At 41.3% G+C, this 24,937-nt stretch overlaps 1 protein-coding gene across 1 annotated transcript; it reads left to right on the top strand.

Moving 5' to 3' along the window:
• Positions 1-268: 268 nt before the first annotated feature.
• On the top strand, positions 269-22,845 carry LOC130887783 (uncharacterized). Its single transcript, XM_057790385.1, has 2 exons — positions 269-366; positions 22,305-22,845. Exons 1-2 carry the CDS (start codon positions 269-271, stop codon positions 22,843-22,845), a joined length of 639 nt encoding a protein of 212 aa, XP_057646368.1.
• The last annotated feature ends 2,092 nt before the right edge of the window (positions 22,846-24,937 follow it).

Below are 24,937 nucleotides of genomic sequence, written 5' to 3' on the forward strand. Positions count from 1 at the left end.
TATAAAAGAAAGTTTATTTTGGATTATGGTTTCAGAGAGAGGCCATGGTGGCAGGAGAGGATTGGAACAGGTAGCCAGAGCAAAATGCTGAGGGACCACACCTCCAAACACCAAGCAGAAAGCAGAGAACAAACTAGAAGACCAAGTCATATCAACTCAGTGCCCGCCCCCAGTGACAGATTTCCTCTGGCAAGGCAAGTCATGAAAACTTCATAACCTCCCAAACTGTGCCACCACCTGAGGACCAAGCATTCAAACATGTGAACCGATGGGGGACATTTTTCATTCAAACCATCAGAGAAGCTCCTCCATTCTCATCCTTTCCAGTGTGCAGGTGGCCGTTATTGGACTATCCGATTCAATAGTGTAAGCCAACTGACTAGGTCCCTTTTAATAATATATAATTATTCTTTTGTTTTGTTCCTCTAGAGAACCCTGACTAATATTCTATCTCCTTGATGACCAAAAAAGAAATGTGTTGATTTCCTAGTTCTACCTATGGTTGGAAGTGACAGATTCTCATCTTTTTTTATGTTTTATCTGAGGATGAATGAGATAGCATTATTTATTTGTGTGTTTGAACTTTGAAGACGTTTCAATAATCCCAGTGCCTGAGTAGTGCAGTGTTATACTGTGTCTTTAAAAAGAGGCATGTAGTATCATGTCACACTATTTAATATGTAATTTGAACTGTGAAAATACTATTCACATATACTTGTGCTACAACTGTGAATGGCATGTGCACTGGGAGACCCCTGGGAGGGAAACAATTCATTCTGCAATGCATTATATGGATGTGTGCATCTCCATTTGAGATCATCACTCATCAATGGTCACTGATGATGGGGACCGGAGAGGACTGGCCACATCTCCTAGTTATGCTTTCTTGAAAGGAAAAGAAAAATCTCTGGAACAGTGACTACAGAGCCACTACTTTTCTTTAGTGGGTATGTGAGGTGGCTCCCTTGTGGAAGACCTACCTCCCTTGTTGGTGGATACCCCTGCATGGGTTCCCTTGTTGATGGATGACCTTCCTCATTATGGGCAACCCTGTGGATGGACTTCCTTGTTGATGGGCACTGTGGGTTGGCTTCCTTGTTGGTGGGCACTGCTGGGGGTGGGCTCCCCTGTAGATGACTTCCCTTGTTGGTGGGCTCCCTTGTGGTTGAGATTTACCTTGGATGGGCTCCCTTGCTGGTATTCTTACATTCCTCTGTTCTCTCCTAGGACACACATCCACATATTTTTTTCTTCAGTAGTACACATAGGAACCATCACACTCTTTTCCTACACAGGCTGCAAACCTGCAACTATTCTATTTAGTCATGAACTAGGTCACATTTCTGAAACTGTCAAGATAATTTTAATTTATTCTTTGAGAATTTCATACAAGCAAACAGTGCCTTTTGATCGCATCCACTCTCCATCTTCCCTTCTCAACTTCTCCTGGACTCCCCCCCTCCCCCCGGTACATCTTTCTTCCAGTTCTATGACCTCTTCCTCCTCAGTTTTAAATATGTCACTGGATCCAATTGCTACTGATAATGTGAGTACCAGGTTCGCAAGGATGTGGGGCCACCAGTTAGAGAATGGAAAATCTACTTGTGGCCACACCCCCAAAAGAAAAATGATTCTCCTTCCCTCAGCATTAACCAACTGTCAGTAGTTTTCAGTGAGGAGTGTGTTCTTGTGAGTCCCTCTTCCACCCATGCACGGTGTTTTCCAATTGTTCTCCATGTCAATCAAGTCGATTCCATTCCTTTAGTTCAGATGACAGACTCAGTGACTGGTCTATGGGACAAATAAAAAGATGAAGGAACAATGTCAATTCACAAAGACTTTACAAGAAGAAGAATGAGGCAAATGCTACCACACACACACAAAATTTGAATTATGTTCCAAGGAATGCAGTAGTCTTTGCTTTGGCCTGGCCTAAGAGAAAGGACTGGTGAAGAAAATGTGTCTTTCTGAGACATATCCGAAAGAAGAGTCTGAGTCAAGAAAGTTTGAATCTGCTAGGAAAGTCGAAGCGATTATGCCTTTTATGGATCAAATTTAATCATGGAGACTATTATATATCAAAATCCCAAGTCATCCATTTGAAGGAGGTTTAATTTAGTCATTTTGAAATAAACTCTATTCTGAGTTCCAAATTAAATATACTTCTCAACTTCATCCTGAAATGAAGCCATACAAATTCAGTCTGAGGTGTCCCTGGAATAAATGAAAAAATGCTCAGGGTAAAGCTGTGGACTGCTGGTTCCTGATCGTTCATTGAAATAACACACAAACAGTGAACCTCCAAGCCACGTTATACAGATCAAACAATTATCCTGGCCTAAAGCAGTGAGCCTAGACATCTCCCAGACTGAGAAATCTAAACAGAGTCTAAGAAGCAGAAGAGATGGGATGGGAGAGACAAGCAGACTGGAGCAGAAAATATGTTGTCTTTTTGCTACACTTCGATGGCTAATAAAAACTTGATAATGACGGCAGAAATCTTTTCTGCAAATACTTATGCTATTAGTAATGACCCATGCTGGGGAGATAAATCCAGTTTGTAGTCTTGCTTAAGTAAAAGAGATTCTTATTACCTCATTTGTCAACTACTAAGTGTGTCTTCAGAGGGTCCTTTAAATATTATAGATGTTCTAAGTGAGGGCAGAAAACTGTCACTGCCTGAAAGCCCAGAATAAAATCCCTGCATTAAAGTTCAACACCGAAGGGTTTTCAGTTTTCAAGACAGGAAGAGTCCAGGCCAGAAAGGTCTGCTCAGAGGGCAAAAAAGAAACTAATGCCACTTATATTTTTATTTAATCCAGAATTATTCTGCCAGCCATTTCTTTTTATTTAGCTGCAATGTCAGCAACAACAGTTAATAAATTCAACATCTATATTACTCTTTTATTTGACTTTTCATTTCTTCTAAATTTTAAGTTCATACATAATGCTTGCATCTTCTGAATTCCACTGCTTAGCAGGAAGTCTTTACTGGAGGTACTTGAAAAATATTTTCTAAGTAGAATGTCAAATTCCATTCATCATGTGAGAGATGACTGTGTCCTACTATTCCTCCTAAAGAAGTCACTCAGGGGACCTCATGCCTGGCAACACCTGTCCTGTTGAGTCACACCACAAGACTGTACTTCCCGGTTGATCCTGCAGTTATGGTCATGTGACAACATCCAGCCAATAGTATAGGAGTAGAAGTAACCTCACAAAAATGCTATTTCCTACCTTGGTTATAAAATCTTCTCATTAAATAACTTCTATGAGCCAGGCATGGTGGTATACCTCTTTAATCTCAGCACTCGGAAAGCTGAGACAGGCAAAAATCTGTGAGTTTGAGGCCAGCATGATCTGCTAAGCAATTTCCAGGACAGCTAGAGCTGTTACACAGAGAAACCCTGTCTTGAAAAACAAAACAAAACAAACAAACAAAAACAAACAAACAAACAAACACCCTTCACACTGTTCTATGTAATATCTATGAGTCTGTGAGAAATCAGCAAAGCCCTTGTCAAGCTAAATCTCATTTGGCCAAGCAAAAAAAGCTCTCGCACTCACTCAGAATGTCCATGAACAAATTAATGGATAAAAAAATAAATGGTTTGCATACCATTCATTATTTTTGGTCTATCGTAGCAAGAAAACATATTCAAACCAAAAACTGTCTTTGTACCTTTTACATAGAAAACTTAAGGTTGATAAGAAACAAAATCAGGAGCTGGGCTCCCTGTACTTGGGAGGCAGAGGCAGGCAGATCTCTGTGAGTTTGAGGCCAGCCTGGTCTACAGAGTGAGTTCCACGACCGGTTCCAAAGCTACACAGAGAAACCTTGTCTTGAAAAACAAGAAAGAAAGAAAGAAAGAAAGAAAGAAAGAAAGAAAGAAAGAAAGAAAGAGGAGAGAGAGAGGGAAAGAAGGAAAGGAAGGAAGGAAAGAAGGAAGGAAGAAAGAACAAAGTCAAATCACATAATAAAAGTCCTCCCTTTTCTGTTATAAATAGTTGCTTAGGCTAAATATCAAAAGTCACAATATTCATTCTCATTTAGATGTTTTCTAGACAAGCAAATTATAGAAAAAGTGAATGGTAATTTATATGACATATTTTGTTCCTTTTTCTTAAGAACGTGTGGTAGGTGGGAGCTGAATGCATTAACAACCTTGCTGAACATCACAGAGTTGCTATTGAGCTTGTCTACCCAGGATAGTTCTCACCACAAATCAAACAACTGTGTTTTATTTCTGTTTCCCCAACAGATCTCTCCTAACTCCTCTATGAATCTACCTCAAAGGAATCTTACAATCTCTGTTTCTCCCTATAAATGCGACTGAATATACTTGGGAAGAAGTAAAGATACAACTGGCATTAATATACACACACATCCCAGTCCCATGCTAGCAGTGAATCTTCCCACTTGCTTTCCCAACAGAAGAAAGCATTGTTTTCGGGGAAGAAGGTGTTTTTTTTTTTTTTTTCTCAGCCTGTGATTTCATAGTTAGAGGATTTGATTTAGCTAGAGTACTTGGAGCAGAAAATAAATGACTCCTGCTCATCCTGTAGGTGCCAACTATGTTCAAGCATGAGGGGTTGCTGGCCCACAGTGCCAGCATACAGCACCTTCGCAGGGAGGCCAAGGCCCTCATGCTCCAGCAGTACCAGACGGCGCTCCGATGAGCCGGGCTGCTTCTGGCAGGTGGTGGCACAGGAGGTAGTAAGCGAAAGCAGTTCAGCATAAACAGCTCCAGCGAAATACAAGAATAATACTCTGGCATCCTCAACTCATTTCCTCTCATTCATGACTCACAATAAACACATATTCTGATGGGCAAATGGCGAAACCACCCCCAAGAAACTAAGGTTCATCTACAAACTCTGATGGCCACTCTTGCTGATCTGAAAAGCTTTTTCCCCTCAAGTCAGTGAAGTCTGAACAAATAGGATTCTCTCCTCATTGACCTTGGAAATCTGTCCCAGGCTGTTGGCCATTCTGGTCATCTTTTCTAGACCAGCTGCTGTCTCCATATTAAGGGGGATTTGGAGCATTCCATGGGTCAGAAGAAGGTAATGTGTTCTGGGTCATTTCTAATCCATGGAAAACCCAGGTGTACAGGACTGAGGCAGCCAACAAAAAAAAAGAGGAGAGGAAGACAGAGAAACACAAAGACAGTGTTGAACACACACACACACATGCACACACTCCTACCACAATCAGGGACAACTAACCAATGACAAGGGTGAGCTCTCCTACTATTAAGAAGGTAGTGTTATACACACACGGGGGGGAGGGGGAGGGAGGGAAGGAAAGAGAGAGAGAGAGAGAGAGAGAGAGAGAGAGAGAGAGAGACTCCTAACACAGCTACTAGCAGATATCCTAGTACTAAGAATTGCGTATTTAAAGTTAACAGCATTGCTCTCTTTGTAGGCTGAGTTGGAGCTAACATAGGCTCTGTTGTGCCTAGAAAACGCATCCCCCCCTCCCCCCGCCAGAGGGAGACCACCAGAAAGCAGAGTGGACCAGACTGCAAAATGCAAGGTTAACTCTCTTTTATTGCAAGCAAGTACAGGCAATTTTTGGCTGGCCAGGAATTTCCTCTTCACTACCCCGAAACAAGGTAGAGAGAGAAGTTAAAAATTTCTTTACAGGGTTAGTTTTTAAAAGGCGCAATCTACAAGGAGGCTTTTTTTGAAGTGGTTTTTGGCGCGGGTGCAAGGCCTTCTGCCCCCTCCTATCCTGATAAGTAGGCTTTCTCCTTTTTCTTCTTGTTTTATTTGTTATCACCAGGTGGCTGGCTGGCTAAGTGACCTTGTGCTTGGAATCTCCCTGGTGGGAGGGGGAAAGGAAAGCGCTGCTAATCTGTGTTTCTAATTTTAAAACATTTTGTTAGGAAATTCTTGTCCCTTTGAAAATAAGAGGTGAGGGTCTCTCAGGCTCCTGTTGGCTCTGAGGTATGTCTCACTGAAACTGGGTGAAAGTTCAAGAGGTGATTACACTATATCATCTATTTTCATTTAGGTTTTAAGAGTTCCCACACGAAAGCTACAAAACTAGGGCTGGATTTGGCTTGGACAGTACACTGCTTGTTCAAGAATATGCAGAAGGACCTGAGTTTGGAACTCCCAGTGTTATTGTAAGGAGGTAGGTGGAGACAGGAGGATCCCTGGGACTTGTCAACCAAATGGCCTATTTGAAATCAATGAGCTCTCATTTCAGCGGAGGCTGAGGTAGAAAACAGCTGAAGAAGATCCTTGATATCAACCTTTGGCGATGTATATACAGACACAAGGAAAGTTACAAAAGGAAAGGTGAAACTTGCCTAAAGAAGTAATCAATGCGCATGCCCAAGATCTCTCTCCCACTTACCAATGCTTCTAACCCCTGGTATGTTGTCACCCTCTCAGACCTCCCCGCTGTCAACGGGTATAATTGCTGATAGACTGGGCAGCTGTGAAGTCCCATAGGGAATGCGCAGGAACCTTGAAAGACATGAGAGGATCCTGGGAGGGACTAATGCTGTGTCTGTCACATGAGTTTCTGGGAGCACAGCACTTGCACTTAGAACTCAGACCTTCACAAGACCCCACAGTTTCCACCTGAACAGCCCGGAACACAGACACACACCGGCACAGAAGAGACAAGCCCATCCGTCTTCTGCAGTGTTTATCAGGTTTTCTCAGATACATGGACTCAAGTAAGTGGCAACCACAGTGGGCATTTTAAGCCTCGTCCCATTTACTAGGTCAGAATTTCAAGTCTGATTCAATTTTGCACTCCCCTGTTGCCTGATTTCTGTTCAGCCTTCGCTAATTACTTCCAGGACCTTGCTAATTGGGATGACTAGCAGAGGCAATTTGTCACGTGGTTCATTTTTCCTAATATTTTCAATACTTAACATTCAACGTGTCTGAAGCTACCGAAAACAAGGTTAAAATGCACAATAGTGTCAATACAGAGTGCCCACATTTTCACATTTCAAGGTGATTATGGAGCACAAATCTTCAAAAAGCCATTTGAGATTATATAACCAAATTCTGTACTTAATTATAACTTAGCTGTAGAGGTTTCGCTCCATGGGGAGTACTAGAAAATTGCTTGCTTGGCTTTCTTGAAATGAGGAGAGCTGAATGCTTCTTTTACATTGGGATGCTCCGTAAGTATCAAAGTCTTAGCGATGAGACAGGGAGGTGGGGCTATCAATAAGGGACTTTAGCCTGAGGAGTTTGAAAAACACAGTTCTGTGGACAGCCACAAGTGAAATCAGATCCTGACAAGTTCCACCAGTGCGGAAGGATAATGGTACCATTTACCACTCTTATCTGACTCAGCACGGCTCGATTATCTGAGACCCAATAGCTAAACCTTCCTAATGCTTGCCTAGAAAAGTGAATGTAGCATGGATGTAATGAATTAAATACGCATAGACACTAAACTTACGCATTGACTTAGTAAGCCCATGTGACTTCTGAGTCTTCACTCCATGTCTGGTCATTTAGACAAAGCATTCCATTGAATCCTGGCAGCATGGCACAGCAGGTGTTCTTTCCCCTCCCAGAGAGGTTTTCAGTCACAGGGATGCTATTCAACTTGTCCAAAATCATGAGGAGCAGAGCCTAAGTTCAAACTGAGGTAGTTTAGATGCTATAGGTACCTCACCTATGTTCTCTTAACATCATCACTAGCATCCAATCTTTGCTTTGCAGCACATGTAGTTGCTTAAAGTTTTTCCCTAACTCTGCTGTCCATTATGCTGGCGACAGAGGCTGACTATTCATGTCTGTGAATGAGCTCTCCTCCCTGTCAAACATCCTAAATGATAACTAATATACATACAGCATTTATCATCTATCTATCAGTCTCTCTCGGTGTCATCTGTCTGCCTAGCTATCTATTTATCTAGTATAGAGAAAAAGACTTAAAAGAGTTCATTGGGGAAATGAATGACAAAGAATTGAACCCATTATAAGTGTGCCAAAGCTGACTCTAGGCCTATCCAGCAATGTAAAGAATACAGCAGTTTAAAGATAATTTTATCTAACATTACTTCATTTGTATTGCAACAGTCACCCTTAACTTTAAAAATCAATGGCAAGGGTTACTAAACAGGCACCCTACAAAATTGCTTCATGCAAGACTGTCATGACCTTTTTCCAAGGTTACAGTTTTGGCAGAGTCCTTTATATTAGTTCTCGTTACCAAGCAGATGAGTGTGAAAGCCAGACCCTCACGGTCTCTTGACTTTTCTTGGTTAGTTCTTGATTCTGACTGCTTAGACATAGAATATATGTATAAGGAGAATATATGCATAAGGAGACTATATGTATAAGGAGAATATATGATTAAGGAGAAACCCTAGTTTTCCAGAATGCTAACCTTACTTGACAACAAATCCTTCACTGGAGGTCTTATCCTTTTCCAACTCTAAGCCCAGCTTCCCTACCGGGGTTTTCTGGGAACAATTTAACTATTTACATTGTTAATGTAATGTGTCTCACATTATAGCTACATCACTTATTTGAAATGCTGACTTCTCCTGGGGAAGATCAGCCACACAAAATCATCCAAAAGGTACCATAATACCCTGTCTTTCAAGATAGTAACCTATGAGGCTTCTTCCTTCGTGTTTATCAACTGTTGCAGCATCCCAGGCATCTGAGTCTGCGTGCAGAGTTGCTCTGGCTCTCTCAAAGAGCCATTGGTTACAACAGTTGTTTACACACATTCATGTCTACCTCTTTCTAAAATAAATAATTAATTATATAAATAAATAATTTAGTAAAATATTGATAATTACGGTACCAACAGAATGGCTTAGTGGGCAAAGTGCTTGTTGTGTGTGTCTGAAGCCCCAAGTCTGATACCCAAAACTTACATGAAGAAAGCAGGAGATAATTGGCTGCACACAGCTGTTCTCTTACCTGTATGTGTGCACCATGGCACCAGTGCAGCCCACACCCAAACATGTCATGCACACACATAATAATCATACTAAATACAATCTTTGAAATTGTAGAGTAATGAAGTAATCGAATAATAAAAAATTTATTTTGGGGATATTTCATATCTTCCTCATCCTTAGAAGTTCATAAGTCAACATATGTGCCATGGTTTTTCTGATAATTTAGATGACCCAGGATGAGAGTTAAACATCAAAAAGACCAATGCAGTGATTAGAAGGTTGGGGTCTTTGTTTCCATCTTGGCAGGTGGTGCTTTCTATACGCTGAGTTTTAGGGATTAAATGGTACTTCCACAATGGAGTCAGTTGTGCTAAGGTCTGGGGCCCTACTACAACACAACCGAAGTTACTTGTCTACTTATCTATCTCCTTGAAGTAGTGTAGAACTTAAAAGAAATTAAGGAGTTAGAAGATGGGAATGAGCCCTCTCCCTGAAGTCCAGTTGAAGTTGCTCACCAGTTGAGTCAACACTTCCAGCACAATTGATAAAATTGTATGAAAGTTGACGATGGAGACAATTTGCCTTTTATATAAAGATACCTCAGACGAGTTGTGTTTAAAACCTATGTCCTTTCTTCTTTCCCAGATGTAAACTGTAATCTCACAAACAAGATGATATACCTTTGCTTACAGCAAAAAAAAAAAAAAAAAAAAAAAAAAAAAAAAAAAAAAGGAAAAAAGAAAAAGAAAGAAGGAAAGAAGGAAAGAAAGACTATGATTGAAGTTTTTACCCCATCAGGTATAACCCTATGCAACATACCATCCGAATCACTTTGCTATCTATTCAAGTTCCTTAGCAACCCTTTGTAGAAGTCACCAAAATCATGTATATGTAACTATTCTAAACATATTAAGAGCCAGATCATCCTGATAGGCCAACACCTATGTCTGGGTGTGTCTTCATCCCCACCACAATCCCCAGCGCCCCTCCATCTTTCTGTTAACCCCTATACTTACATCCATGGCAAACTTTCTTTCTCATAAATTCCAAATCTGTTTCATATTGGCTTGTGTTGAAAGTCTTTCCTGAAGCAAGGTTAAGAATCTCTCCTCCTTCTGAGTAGAGATCTCTGGAAAGATCTCAAGATGCTGCAGGCAATATGATGGCGGCCCATGCTCCATGGCCACTGCCAATCTCCTCTTGATCTCTAACATTTTGAGTTGTGCTAGAAGACACTAAAGTATGTCGTGTATCTACGAGTTTTCCTAAGTGTGTTTATCTATTTATTCATTAGACACACATGTATTGGTCACCTACCATTCACCACACTTAGCCCCAGAAGTATTCTGAAGCTCTATTTGCTATCTCTATGACTTTCAGCAAACCACTTGCCATTTCTGTAGAAGAGGAAATTGAACCAGATAACGTTACTTAGATTATAAAACATCCTGTCCAACTCTAACTGCTACTGATTCCTTGAGTGAGCTGGGAAACCCTGGGAGCCTGAGCAGGAGGCCCCTCTTCTTCAGTGTTTGCCAACTCTCTGGTGAGTCTTCCCTCAGCTCTTCCTCCAGCCCCTCCTAACTCCATAAATCTGCATACGAAAGGACCAGACAGCTGTAGCTCTCAACAGCTTTGGTTTTCATCGCTGCCTGTGTCATCCTGCCTGGTGAAAGTGCTTTTTAAAGGGGCCAAGCCTCTTTCAACAATTCTAAATATTTCTGAAGACACCAACCAGAGCATAACAAGCTTACACACAGATGAAACAGGGAAGTTTTTCCACAGGTGGTTAAACTAATGAGAGGACCTCTCTGCAGGAGAGAGTCTGTGATGTAGGCTGATTGTACAAGGGCCCAGAGCAGCATGGGGGAGGCTGGAATGGTGGTGGACAGGAATGGAGCCCTAGGAGCGGGTGATACCGAAACCATGACAAGGTGTGGGAGAAAGGGAAGACACCCCCTCCAGAGAGGACGTCCTGGGTGTGGCACACTTCACCGCGTGTGCCATCTGCATCACTTCAAAATCCCGCACACCGAAGAAATGAAAACAAAGCTGGTGCGAGAATTATCAAGATGACTTCTGATCTTGGTAAGTAAGCCAGAGAGAAATATGCATTTCCACACTGATATCCTACCAAACCCTGCTACAACCGCAGACATTTCAAAGCAGGCCTGGAGGAAGAATCAGAAGGAGAGCTCAGCAGTGCTGTGTTCGCCTAGAATATGCAAGGCCCTGGCTTTGATTTCTAGCAACAAAGAAAAAGAGGGGTGGAAAAACACATGAAAATAGAAAAGACAAGGAAATAGAAAACGCATCACATAGCAGTATAGTAACTTACGGTGTCTTTATAATTCAAAGTTTAAAACGCTCAATCCAAGCAGAAGCATTGTCCGGGGCAGAACTTTAAAGACCCTTCCATTCACTTTCTGGACCTTGACTTGCACAAGTTCTTTGAATAAAATGCCATTTCCCTTTTCGGTGTGAAATCAGTATACTTTCAAATGTATACTTAATTTTTGACCCCGAGATACTGCTTGGTCTGTTCCTCTAAGAATAGCTGAGTTTCAGCCGCCAGTCTTTAGGCTTCATCTTGCTATTCCCAAGGATCTTTTTCCCAATAAAGCAGTATGATGGCTGGAGAAGGGTTCCTCTCCTTTGTACTAAAATGGATCAGAGAGGTAGAGTTTCATTAAAAGCACTTTCAAGAAGGATTCTAGAGGGACTTCACTGAGACTGGGAGGGAGGGTGTTTTCAGTCATGTAATGTCTCATTTGAATGACAACAGGTTCCCAATTCTTTAGATTTCAACTGGTGACAAGACACCTTTGCTATACATTCAATAAAACAGGATTCAGGAGACAATGGGAAGGGCGACTAATCTTCGGAATCTGCAATCTATAGGGCTCCGTTTCTTGTCTCTCCTCTTCTGTGAAATGTCAAAATGACAGACAAGGCCTCAAATCCTTCCTGCTTTTAAAAGGATAGCAAAGAATACTACAGATCTGGAAAGTCTCCTGAAGGCCTGTGTTAAAGGTCTGGTCCTCAGGGAGATCCTACGGGAGATGGTGAACTCTTTAGAAATGTCTTTAGATAATGAGGGGATGCTTTTGAAGTGGGTATTGGTTCCCAGGCTTCCATTCCTTCTCCTTTGCTTTCTGGCCACAAGAGGAGTAGTTAGCTCCATCATTGAAGAGTCCAAGAATAAGAATATGGAAATGTAGATTTCAGAAATAAGAATGTAAAATAAAGAAATATAAAGTTGTAAGTTTAGGACATTGAGAGCAGGCTCAGCGGCTTTCTCAGCAGCTTCAGAATTAACTATTAACAGTGGGCTACTTTGCTTTACAACTGACAGTAGATAACCCCCTACCCCCGCAGCCACTCCTGACCAGCAACTAATGTGAGCTGAGTTAACTTTTAAATGATGGGATGTACGTGACTTTTTGGTTTGGCATTGTCCCCTACCCTTCCCTGCTATACAAAAGTGGCAGCATCAGAGGAAGGCAGAGCTTCGCTGAACACCGTCAGCACGAACCTGCGAGAAACGGTGGGCTAAATACAAACACTAGTTTAACTGAAAAACCCTGACGATGAAAATTGTAAAGAGAAACAATTTGTATCTGAGTTTTACCTCGAGATTGTAAAAAATCTTTTGTTCACATCTAATGGGTGCTTCTTGCTATAAAAAGGGGAGTTAGGAAACAGCCCATGGGCACAGTCTTACAAGTCCATCTCTGCTGTGGTGATAAGTTTTTCGTGCCCCATGGAAATTTATTTTCTTAATTTTTATTTTTTTTTCCTGGAATAAAGTTTGCTTCTGGTTTAATAGAAGTGGTCTGTCCCCCATCTTTGCGCAACTCCTTTGGACCCAACAATCTTCAGCCCTATACCCTTGCCTCCCAACATCACCACTGTCTTAGCTACTTTTCTATTATGGTAAAGAGACATTACGACCAAGACAACTTACTAAAAATAATTTCTCTGGAAGCTGGTTAACATTTCAGAGGGTGAGTGCCCGAAGCAGGTAGGTTGGCATGACACCGGAGCAGTAGCTGAAAACTTGTATCTGATCCACAAGCAGGAGGCAGAGATCTAGATGCTGGGCCTGGCACAGGCTTTTGAAGCCTCGGCCCTCACCCCCAGTAACCATCTTCTCCAGCAAGGCTACAACTCCTAATCCTTCCTAAGCAGTCCACCAGCTAGGAACCAGATTTGAGCATCTAGGGGTCCTCACTCAGGCCACCACAACCACCCACAAAGGGTCTAAGAGCAGTGGGTTTACCCGATTGTGAGCTGGAACCACCACGGATCAAAAGCCTTCTAAGTGCTACAATCACAGGTATGTGCCACCATACTGGCTAATCTTTTCTGTTTATTAGTTAATTATCTCAAGTGATTAAAAGCTGACACACACAATAAAAGGAAAGACTAGACATGGAAAGAAGGGAGAGAAACACGAAGGTAAAAATAATATCATCTTTTAGGGCCGTAATGAAAAAGTCGTAAGTATGCAACATGAAATGCATATGTAATGCAGAACATTATGTAATGTTCTTTCTTAGAAATGTTACTTTAGATACTGTGAAAATCTCATAGATGTTGTGAAAAGAAAATCCAAGAAATAAACTTTGCCTGCTATAAGACCCAATAAAGGCCCAACTTTGAGATAATCTATAGATAAATTAAATCCAAACAAGGAGGCCTCTTGTTGCCTGTCAAGGTAGGTTTGGTGTGCTGGGCTATAGCCCCATGACCACGCCCTCCCCAAGAATGCATCTTCTTTCATTGCGCCTTTGCACAACTGCCGATTCCAGATTTTACTTTCTGCTTGTTTCCCTTCCCCTGCAAAATATACTGCACAGGAGGGATGGGGACAGCCCGACCCAGAGCAGACCCTGGACTGAAGCAGATCACGGGAGGTAGGGCACTGAGTATCTTGCCGCACACCAAAGCTGTTAGTTCTGCGTTGGTGTTCAGTAAAGAAAACAGGAGTCAGGACACAGAGGCCTGCGGTAAGAGGAGCTAATGGAGGTAATTAGAAGAAAACACCTGTCAGTGAGACACTGTGCTTCCGCACCAGCCACAGCCAGCCACAGCCAGCTATGGCTCCCAATAATTATTCACAACAATGAGGCGCCTCTGGACGGTGGACGCGAGCAATGATGGACAGCAATAAAACCTGAAAATGAGTTTTCCCATTGTCTAATAAAATTCTATGACTCTGTCAATCTGTGTTGACACAGACCTACACAGGATCAGATGATTAAAATATGTAACAGCAAGTTAATTGTTTCCTTGGGTTTGCATGTTTGTCTTTTACTTTTATGGTTCTAGATGCAAATTCTGGTTGTCTTATGAGTGGCGGTGAGGGCAGTGGTCGTTTCTAAATCCCTAGCCACCAAATAGCCACGCTCCTCAAAATGTTTCAAGTCCAACAGGGCTACAAAGGAGTGAAGAAATGAAAGCCCTGTACACCTATGTCTGCAGCATACAGAAAATCAGGGTGCCTAATAAGTACTCATGTACATGGCTCAGAAATTTACATTTTAAGTAGTAATAAGCAAAGTCAACCACCATGTAAGTTCCATATCAGGTAGCTTTTTTGTCTGATCTAAATACTGTAAAGGAATAAGATAGAATTTCTCCACTGTTAAGTTGGCCTTAGAAAAGAATATTTTTACAGGGTAGCTAAATTCACAAATAATTCTGGAAAGTGTCACATGGAAAGGGGGATGCAACATGATTTTGAGAAGTCTCTATGGCAGACACAAGTTTACGGCTGGAAAGCCTTGGGATTCTACCCAGAAGAAAACCTCAGCTGAACAACTGTAGAAGGAAGGGAAGGAAGTGAGCAAGGATGGTCTTATCACACAGAAGCTCCATAGTGTTTAAAAGAAAGTGATGAACTCGCTGACCTACAACAGGCCAAAGGCTGGTTCACAAAAATTAGGTGAGTATACATATAGAACTCAGCTTATTCAATTGTTTTCTAGATTAAAAAACTTTTCATTTGTCATTAATGTTTTAAGTTATTAAGTTATTCATTAAATTTATAATATAGCAATATTCTATTATAATATAGTAAGAGTCTATTATAAAATATAGTCAGGAACTCTCCATCCATTGGAAAATCCCAAAACGCATGAATATAAGCACAATAGAGCTACCTAAACCCTTTTTTGTTAGAGGGAATACACTGCTACAATCACCTAGAAATGTCTATAGATTGAGCAGTTTTATGTTACAATAAAGTCCTTGAGAAAACTTTAACTCTCTTTGGGAGATTCAAGGCCAAGATTGGGTGGCTCCATTGATTTGGCCTTAGGTGAGGGTAGTCCTTCACTTACAGCAGAAGTGTATAGAAGAAATAGTCACATTTAGCTGAAATGGAGAAAAAAGGAAACTAAGGACTTTCCGCTAGGCCCCTCCCAAAGGTTTCATAACCTCCAGTTAACACTGCTTTGATTCTCGTGGGTAAACAGTCAATGACCAAAGCATAGCAACCAGCCTGCTGGTATATACAGGTATCTAAGGGTTAATTGTGCTTGCTTCTTGCCCGTCTCATAAAGGATTATTGAATTTAAAAACTGGTAGCATATTTTGGATTGTTAGAAATAGATTAACATAATAATTATTTTAGAAATAAAACTGAAAAAAGTGAGAGAAAAATCACACTTTAGAACATGATGGCATCTGAGATTCAGATTTCACAGGGACTTAAATCTCATTAGCACCAGTTTTCAATGCATTCCAGCCAATGGAACTGCAGTTCACAAATAAATATAAATCAAGTGTGGAAGCCAGAATGACTTCCAATCTCATATTCCTCATGTTTGCCAAAATATATTCAAAATCAAAGTATAAATTTATGGGGTCATTAAGTCTTTTTGGATTACATAAACTTCCAGGCCTTGAGTAATTTAAATATGTTAGATATTTCATGGAGGGTATTCACTGGTTTTTTTTTTAATTTTATGATTAAGATAACAAAAACCATATGATAAATTATGTTAAATAAAAGTAAATATTGATTTTATATTTTACCAAGAGAAGAATGCATGAAATATAATAGTTTGCTTTGTAGCTGGGACTTCTAAACTGAAAATCTGGGAAATTTACATGCAGACTCTCAATAAGAGAAGTTAAGTGATGAAGGGGTCCCGGAAAGAAAGAACTGGCAGGGATTCCTAATCCAATTCTTAAAGACAGTGAGTTGACCACTGAATCAAAAGGAAAGATAAGTCTTTTGACTCTAACTGTAGCACTTAGACAAATGATGATGTCTGTCTGGGGGCCTCTCTTTGTGGACTCCTTTCTAGTTTCTCTACACATGCAAATGAGTCATGTAGAACGGGAGGATACTGTTTGCCATGCCCTCTACAGCATCCAAAGATTCATGCAACTGTTGACTGAAAACTATCACATCTGTATGAATATGTAAAGACCTTTTTCTTATTATCCAACTTTAAAAATGCTGTTTCCACAGCATTTATGCCTCATAAGATATTAAAAATGATCTAAAGAGCACCAAAGCCACAGAGAAACCCTGTCTTGAAAAAACCAAAAAAAAAAAAAAATGATCTAAAGAGGATAGAGTGCGCAGAAAGATACTACAGGTTAGACACGCATACTTTACTATTTTATATAAAAGTCTCAAGCCTGCTTCACCACAGAGAGGTCTGAGAACTGATCCCTCACAAATGCAGAAGCAATCACTGCATTGCTGACTACAGAGGATGGTCAGAGTTGTAAAGAGTCTTTCCCCAGGCTGAGAGGTTCAACTACAGCCACTGGGGTTGGACCAACATCTGAACTTTGGTGCCAGTCCAGCAGAAATGCCCACTCTGAAGGTCAAGTAACCTTTGCTTCTATCCAAAGAGATCCCCAAATGCTAGATGTGTTTTTTATACCAACTGGGGCACACCTCTATGAGGATGATGGGACCCTCAGCCTACTCGGCTCAAGGCTAAGTATGCTTCTCTTAAAACTCTCTAAGAGACCTTGAAAACTCCTTATTGTCACATGAAAGAGTAACGTCTACAATGATTTTTGTCTTCTTTAATGTCTTTAACAGATGCAAAATTTAATCTGTGTACATGTAACTGTGGTCAGTACACTGCTTTGTCTAAAACCCATAATGGTGGATGAGATTGTTCTGGAACCCACATGGCTTCCTATACCTAGGTTTTATTTTTTTTTTAATTAATTAATTTATTTATTAAAGATTTCTGCCTTCTCCCCACCACCACCTCCCACTTCCCTCCCCTCCCCCAATCAAATCCCCCTCCCTCGTCAGCCCGAAGAGCAATCAGGGTTCCCTGCCCTGTGGGAAGTCCAAGGACCACCCATCTCCATCCTGGTCTAGTAAGGTGAGCATCCAAACTGCCTAGGCTCCCACAAAGCCAGTACGTGCAGTAAGATCAAAAACCTATTGCCATTGTTCTTGAGTTCTCAGTAGTCCTCAATGTCCGCTATGTTCAGTGAGTCGGGTTTTATCCCATGCTTTTTCAGACCCAGGCCAGCTGGCCTTGGTGAGTTCCCGATAGAACATCCCCATTGTCTCAGTGTGTGCATGCACCCCTCGCAGTCCTGAGTTTCTTGCTCGTGCTCTCTCTCCTTCTGCTCCTGATTTGGACCTTGAGATATCAGTCCGGTGCTCCAATGTGGGTCTCTGTCTCTGTCTCCTTTCATCGCCTGATGAAGGTTAATATTCAGGAGGATGCCTATATGTTTTTCTTTGGGTTCACCTTATTTAGCTTCTCTAGAATCACGAATTATAGGCTCAATGTCATACAACAAAAGTATATGCTCAACTATGTTCATAGCAGCATTGTTTGTTATAGCCAGAACCTGGAAACAACCTAGATGCCCTTCAATGGAAGAATGGATGAAGAAAGTATGGAATATATATACATATTAGAGTACTACTCAGCAGCAAAAAACAATGACTTCTTGAATTTTGCATGCAAATGGACGGAAATAGAAAACACTATCCTGAGTGAGGTAAGCCAGACCCAAAAAGAGGAACATGGGATGTACTCACTCATATTTAGTTTCTATACCTAGGTTTTGAATGACTATCTTCTGGCCGAAATGCCTTTATCAAGCTCAGTTTAGCTGAGAAAGTCTTTCTTCCCAAGGCTGCCATCTCAGTAAAACCTCCCCCCAGCCTTAGCTCTCCGTATGTCTCTATTAGAACTTCACAACTTGCTTTTCTAGTTACATGGCATTCCTACTAGCCAAATCCCTGTAGCTTTGGGAAAGTTCCTTCGCATCCCTGGTCTTAGTGTTCTGAGCTGCTAAATAAAAAGATGTAATAGTCACAGGGAGACTAAGATGGATCTTCTAACCCATCTTAAAGTTTGGGAACGAAGTGGTGATCAAGACTAGAGAGAACGCTTCGTTTGCTTTATGGTCTGTCTAACCTTTCTCTTTCTTTTCCATTAGTAGAAGGGTTTCATACAGCTCATGTTGGCCTTGAACTCACTGTTCCAGCCAGGATAACTTTGAACTCCCGATCTTCCTACCTCCATTTCCCAAGTGATGGGATTACAGGTGTTTATCAAAGTACCCAGCTACGGCTAGAGTTTTATCCTTCTACGTATCCTAGTAGAAGGGAGGGCCAGACAGACAAGAAGCATATGAATAAGCAGATATTAATGGCAAGTTCCATTACAAAACAAAATATGATAAAGCTGTAGAAAGTAACAGGGTAGAAGAGGGAGAAGTCACTCTCTGGGAAAGATGTAAGAGAGGCAGAAGAATACATGAGTCTTAGCTCAGGGGAAACCCTGAGGGTCAATTGAATGGAATTATGAGGGAATTACACATGTTTGCCTATACAATGGTGGTTGAAACAGACACTAGGGAATACCAATATACAGACCTAGAAGAAAACACTTCCAAAAGATGCAGGGAAAGAGGGAGGGGAAGGAGGTAAAAGAGACAAGTAGTCACATGTGCTGTGCTAGTTTGGACAAAACATATTTCAAGAGAAGAAAGTGAAGAATCCCCTTCCGTTGGACACTGAGAGAAAATGGGGCACTGTCTTTGGTGACATGCGGGTCGTTCTTTCATTGTCACAGAAAGTGCAAGGTCTGGAAGTGCTGAGTTGATGTCTGTAGTCCCATAGGTAAAGTGATATGAGATATTTTGATGGTGGAATCTCCTGGGGCAATTTCCACCTGTCATCCCCATGATCCAGAATGGAAGGAATGAATAGCAAGGTTTAAATAGTATGTATGTCAGATTGCTTGAAGAAAAAAAAAGAGAGAGAGAAAGAAAGATTTTTCTAAATTTCTTGTGATTTCTAAAAGTTAATGAACTGAAATAAAATCTGGCTTATGTGAATCTAAATTTTTAAACCAATTCTTTAAATTTTTGAATAATCCAAGTTAAATTTGGTTATGCCTGTGTGGAATGACTTGACAGTGAACCCATGGAGCCATGAGGAGAAGACTCTTTAGCCGCTCTGAATGGTTCTTAACTCACAGATACTCCACTGAGCACATCAACCCTTAACTCGGGTCACAGTCCAGTCTTCCAATATTTCTCACTCCTCTCTTGCTCCATTTTTCCAAACCTCTTTCTTGGGGAATTTAAGGAGTGGACATATGTGGACTGGATGCCTTGCAAGGACAAAAACGAAGGATCCAGAGTCAGAATTTCATAAAACTTCTTTTATAATATGACAACACCAAGAACTTTAAATACTAATGAAATCATCTGTGCCGGTGAATCACCCAAAGATTAACTATTTCCCGAAGTTCTGACATGGTATGGAATGCAACATTCGTATTTTTTATTCATTTTAGGAAATTCTAAAATTAAAACCTACTTTACATTCTAAAAATAAGTGGTTTAACTTCTGAAAATTTATTCAATCACATTTTAAACTCCAACATACATATTTCTAGACTTGTAAACATATTTGCATTCTTTTAAATTTAAATAGAAATAGATTTGTTAAAATCCAGTTCTCAGAAATGTTCAGGAAAGTATCATCTGGTTAGATTTTTATAAATTATATATCACATGTTAATAAAAAAAAAAACCCTTCAGACTGTGTGGCACTTGGAAAAGAATGGTTTCCAGCTCAGCCCTCAGAGCAATCACTCGTGACAATGTCCACTCTGCAGACAAAAGTAAGGTGATGTGCATCTCGGTGTGAATCAATGTTTAATTCTTGCTAAATTCACTGTGTCACAATAAAGAAAAGCAAGTTGACTACTAAACATTAAAAGTGACAAACATTTTCCAGAGCGTTCATTTCCTGTGTTGCCAGTACCTGAAGCACTCTGCTCCCAGTAAACAAAAGAGGCAAAGTGAAGTCAAACGTTGTTTGCTGTTGCCGCTTCCTTGACGTTTCCTAACGGGACATTACAAACCAATGAAGAAAGCAAGTCTGCACGGACAAGCCTCCTAGCTCCCTTGTCTAGCAACCGCCACACACAGCACTCCTCCTGCCCAGACGCGCGGCCTCACCTGGGCCGGGTCAACAGCAACACCTCCCTTCCAGAGAGCTGCCTAGCACACAGCGTGCTTTTCACGTTGAGTTTGCTTCTTTTTAATGAGAGGGGAAAGTTATATAGAAGATTTTATTCCCTTAGAAGGCAGGAGACTTTTGGCAAGAATTTGAATCTTTCCTCTGTGGCCAATTAGTGACAATTCCACTTTTGCAAGACAGCCGTCTCCCTGTCCAATGTGACAAGGCAGAGCGAGAAGACTGGCACTCAATGTGGTGCCAACAATAGTTCAAAAATCGTAGCCACCATTAAAATAGGAATCTGGATGCAAAAATCCAGGGCTTGTATAGCCGGCTATGGCTTCCACAGAGCCTGAGCCAGAACGGTGACCAGGATAGGGTCAGTGACGGTGCAACCGGTACACCCTTTCCACAGAGAAATTCAAGAATATGGCTATTAGCGAAAGCGAAATTACATAATTGCACAATCACAGAGTCATTAGAACATTTACTTTGACATTATTCACAATAAGAAAAATTAGAAGCAATAGCACTAATCTGCAGATGCTTGGTTAATTTAAGTACAATACGACTGTTAGCTGGCTATTGTTTAATATTTAAAATGCAAATGTTGAAGCGAGTGAGGGTGAACAGGTGAAGGGCAGGCAGAAAAGGATATGCAGGCTGAAAAAGTTAATAATTTCACTTTTCCTTGATGTGAATCAGAAAGTCATTGGAGATTTTTATAGGCGGTACAGAATTTGGGCTGAATGCTCAAAGAACAGTCTCCTGCTGTGTTGAGAAAAGATTATGGCAGTTCTGTGGGAGGAGGCAATGGCAGTACCCAGGGAGGGCAGGGCAGCACAGAACAGGAGCCAAGAGTATAAAGCAGATAAAGTTCGGAGTCTATAAATGCGGATGGTCACGCACCTAGTGTTTTCCAGTGTGTTTGGTACGAGTGAGAAAACAGGAGCCAAGAACAACCCCACAGGTTGTGTGAGATACACAAACAGAGGCTCTTGCAAAGGAGGCAACCCCAAAATAACAGGGTCCCTGTGAGTAATTGGGGAGCAGAAGATCTTACGTGTTCATCCTTTAACTTTTATTTGGAATTTTGCAAAAAGCATGTGCTGCTTCGTTTATTTCAAAGCTATTTCAGAAAATGAACTAATGCCAACGCAAATGAGAAACAGGTGGCCCCAGTTCGTGTTGCTGGGGTCAGCAGCCCCTTGAGACTTGATGACCATACCTCAGAACAGCAAGTCAGAGCTCTGGAAAATGAAATGGTGTCTGACCCCCAAACTGTCCAGTTTGAGGATTCACAGCAAGTTGCAGTTCTTTATTTGGGTCTTTTCTGACTGAAGGGAAGAACTCACTGGAGCCTCCCACACAATGAACCTGGAGATTAACAGCATGCAGCCAGCACACCTGCCAACCGAAGCGCATAAGTAAACCTCCATCTGTGGAGTGAAATGACTAATTCTGAGTCTCATTAACCCTCTTAGTTAGCATATTTGAATCTTCCTCCTTCTCGAATTTTTATTTTCTGTTTACATTTTTCCAGGCCTTATGGCATACATACCTTTATTTATTTTTTGTAAGCCACATCAAGTCCCTTCTTAGAAGCATGTGGAAAAAAATAAATACGTACCGAATACACATTTTTCCCGCTTCTCCTTTTGACTGCAGAATTACCTTACTATGACTTATTTACACCATGCCATCTTTTCTCCCAACTGTCTCCTCTCCCTTACCATGCAGTTAACAGAAGCCACAGGAGAACCATGCAGCTGAGAAAAATGTTCAAACAATCATCTTCATGCAGGTCAGTGGGACAGTTCAGTGGGTGAAGGCACTTATTGCCAAGACTGATAACCTGTGTTCAGTCCCTAGAAACCACATGGCAGTAAGAGAAACTGATTCACACTAATTCCTGCAAGCTGTGCATGGTGTGACACAAGCCTACAACAACCACCACAACCAACAACAACACTACCAACACCAAAACCTCCACCAACAACAACAATCACAACAGTGCCAATACCAACACCTCCACCACTACCAACACCCACAACAACACTACCAACACCAAAACCTCCACCACCACCAACAACAACAACATTACCAACACTAACACCAGCACCTCCTCCACCACCACCACCAACAACAACAACCACAACAATATTACCAACACCAGCACCTCCACCACCACCAACAACAACATTACCAACACTAACACCAGCACCTCCTACACCACCAACACCACTAACCACAACACGGCCAACACCAACACCTCCTCCACCACCCACCACCATCCCCAACAACACTACCAACACCAACACCTCCACCAACAACAGCAACACTCACAACAACAACACTACCAACACCTCCACCACCACCAACAACAACAACAACATTACCAACACCAATACCTCTACCACTATTACCACCACCAACACCCACAAACACACACTAAAATAAAAATAAAAGTGAATTTTTAAAAATACTTTTATGCCAGATTTGAACTGTCCAAGGAAAGGTCCAGACAAACCTAAAACATAGATACTACCTGAGCTCAGCTGGTGGAGGTAAGCATGAACGGTGTTTCCTGGGCAGATTGGCACCACTGGAAGAATGTTTTACCTCTCTGGATTACTCCTTTTGCTCAGCTACAGAGATTCATAAAATCTCCCTAGGGCTCCACAATAGTGACACAATCTACCACAGAATAAACAAAATGGCTTTCAAAGAGGGGGTAAGGCCTCCGGTAGTATCTATAGGAAGATTTTTGATGCCTCTCAAAAAAACCAATCCCTTTCAATTTCATCATCATGGCTCTCCATTGTAACTATACTCATCATTTCTCATCTCTCAGTAAGTGTCCACCTTGACCCGAGGGGGCCAGTGACAACCCCAATCCAGTCCTTTCCAGGGTCTGCTTACAGTGGAGACCATTGAATCCCTAATTCATCTCACGGGCGAACACTCCGGCCCTTGGAAGTTTGGCATGCAGTCTGTGCATGTACTAAGCATGTGGCTTCCTGCATATGTCTGCACATCATCTTTCAGGAAACTCTATTTCACACTGCACCAGCTTGCTGGGTTGCTGTTGTTCACACCCACTGAGAAATAACTCCATGTGAGAATAATACCTTTACAACTTTCAAATGTCCTCAGACACATGTCTCGTCTCCAGGCCATCAACCTGCTGTGAACTCTCATTCTGACTTTTCACACTTACAGGCAACAGTCGTGCAACATACTGCTGAACAATATGAGGGTTTGGGGAAGCGTTAAGTGCAAAATTAAATCGGAGCCTGAGCATCTTTTGAGTTTGGTGCAATTTTTGGTGATTCAAAGAAATCTGCCACACAGACACACTAGTGTTGGGTGCTAACTGAGCACTTCTGTCTGCGTCTCTGAAGCGCATCTGGACTCCAGCCCTCATCAGCATTTCTCTGTTGGAGCAGAGTGTGGGATTCAACGTGAGAGATCCTGTCCTCAAGACACTTCCTACTTGCATCTTTTATAACATAAATAATTCTGGCCAAAAGTCTAAGTCTTTACTTTTAGCCATGTTATAATGCTGATGCCTGAGATCCTGGCATGGGTGTAGTATCAATGAATGCATTTTTTCCCTTTGAGAATGATCCAGAAATCTATATCTTTATCTATACTGTGTATAGATAACAAAATAACAAAAGCAAAAGGTAAGTATCTCTATGGGCATTAATAAAATAATTGACCCCCTCATTCAACATATAATTGGTAATTCCTCAAGATGTCCCAGAGTGCAGATAGGAAAATCAGGGTCTGCCTAGACTTAGCAGGAATTCATTGAGCTCAGCAGAAGAACTAACTACTAATTACTTTCTTCCTAATTCAGTAGAAACTCTTTTAGGAAGGACTGGAGTTTCTATACCAAACTTTTCTTGTTAATTCTTGGTTAACTAGATAACTCAGCTAGTCAGAAAACAGCTCCTAGTTAGTGCTGCATTCCTTCGGTTTATGTCCGCTTACTCAACAGCTGGAACTCAGTCAACCCGACAGATGTGACAGAACAATTCCCAATGCCTGGTGATGGACTCCCTGGGGTATGAAGACTTGGGACAGTAAAGAAGATGAAAGGGAATTTGGTCTGCTTGCCAAGACAGAAAACTGGGACATTATCTATCAGCAGAAATTCACAGAAATACAGTAACAACAGGAGGTCCAAGGTATGAGAAGCAATGGTGGAGAGGAGAGAAGGAGAAGGACAAAGAGTCCATCTGGGAGCCCCACCTATTGCAGGTGCACCTGCTAAGGACTAAAGGGGGAACTAAGCCAGCACAGTCCTCAAACGTTACTTCCCAAGCTCTTAGATTGGATTGTTTCTTTGCCATTTCCCTTACAAATCATTAGAGAGAGAAAAAAAATCTAAAATTTAAACTTCTGCGTAGTTTAGTTCTGTTTTACTCAAGTTGTCATAAATACACATCTTCTTGAATTTACAAGATGTTTTCATATAAATCATACGAAGCTGAAAGAATGCAGTGTGTAGATATAAATATAGCAATATATGCGCTTGTATCAT

The sequence above is a fragment of the Chionomys nivalis genome, chromosome 16 (assembly GCF_950005125.1).
Source record: "Chionomys nivalis chromosome 16, mChiNiv1.1, whole genome shotgun sequence".
In the NCBI taxonomy this organism is placed as follows: domain Eukaryota; kingdom Metazoa; phylum Chordata; class Mammalia; order Rodentia; family Cricetidae; genus Chionomys; species Chionomys nivalis.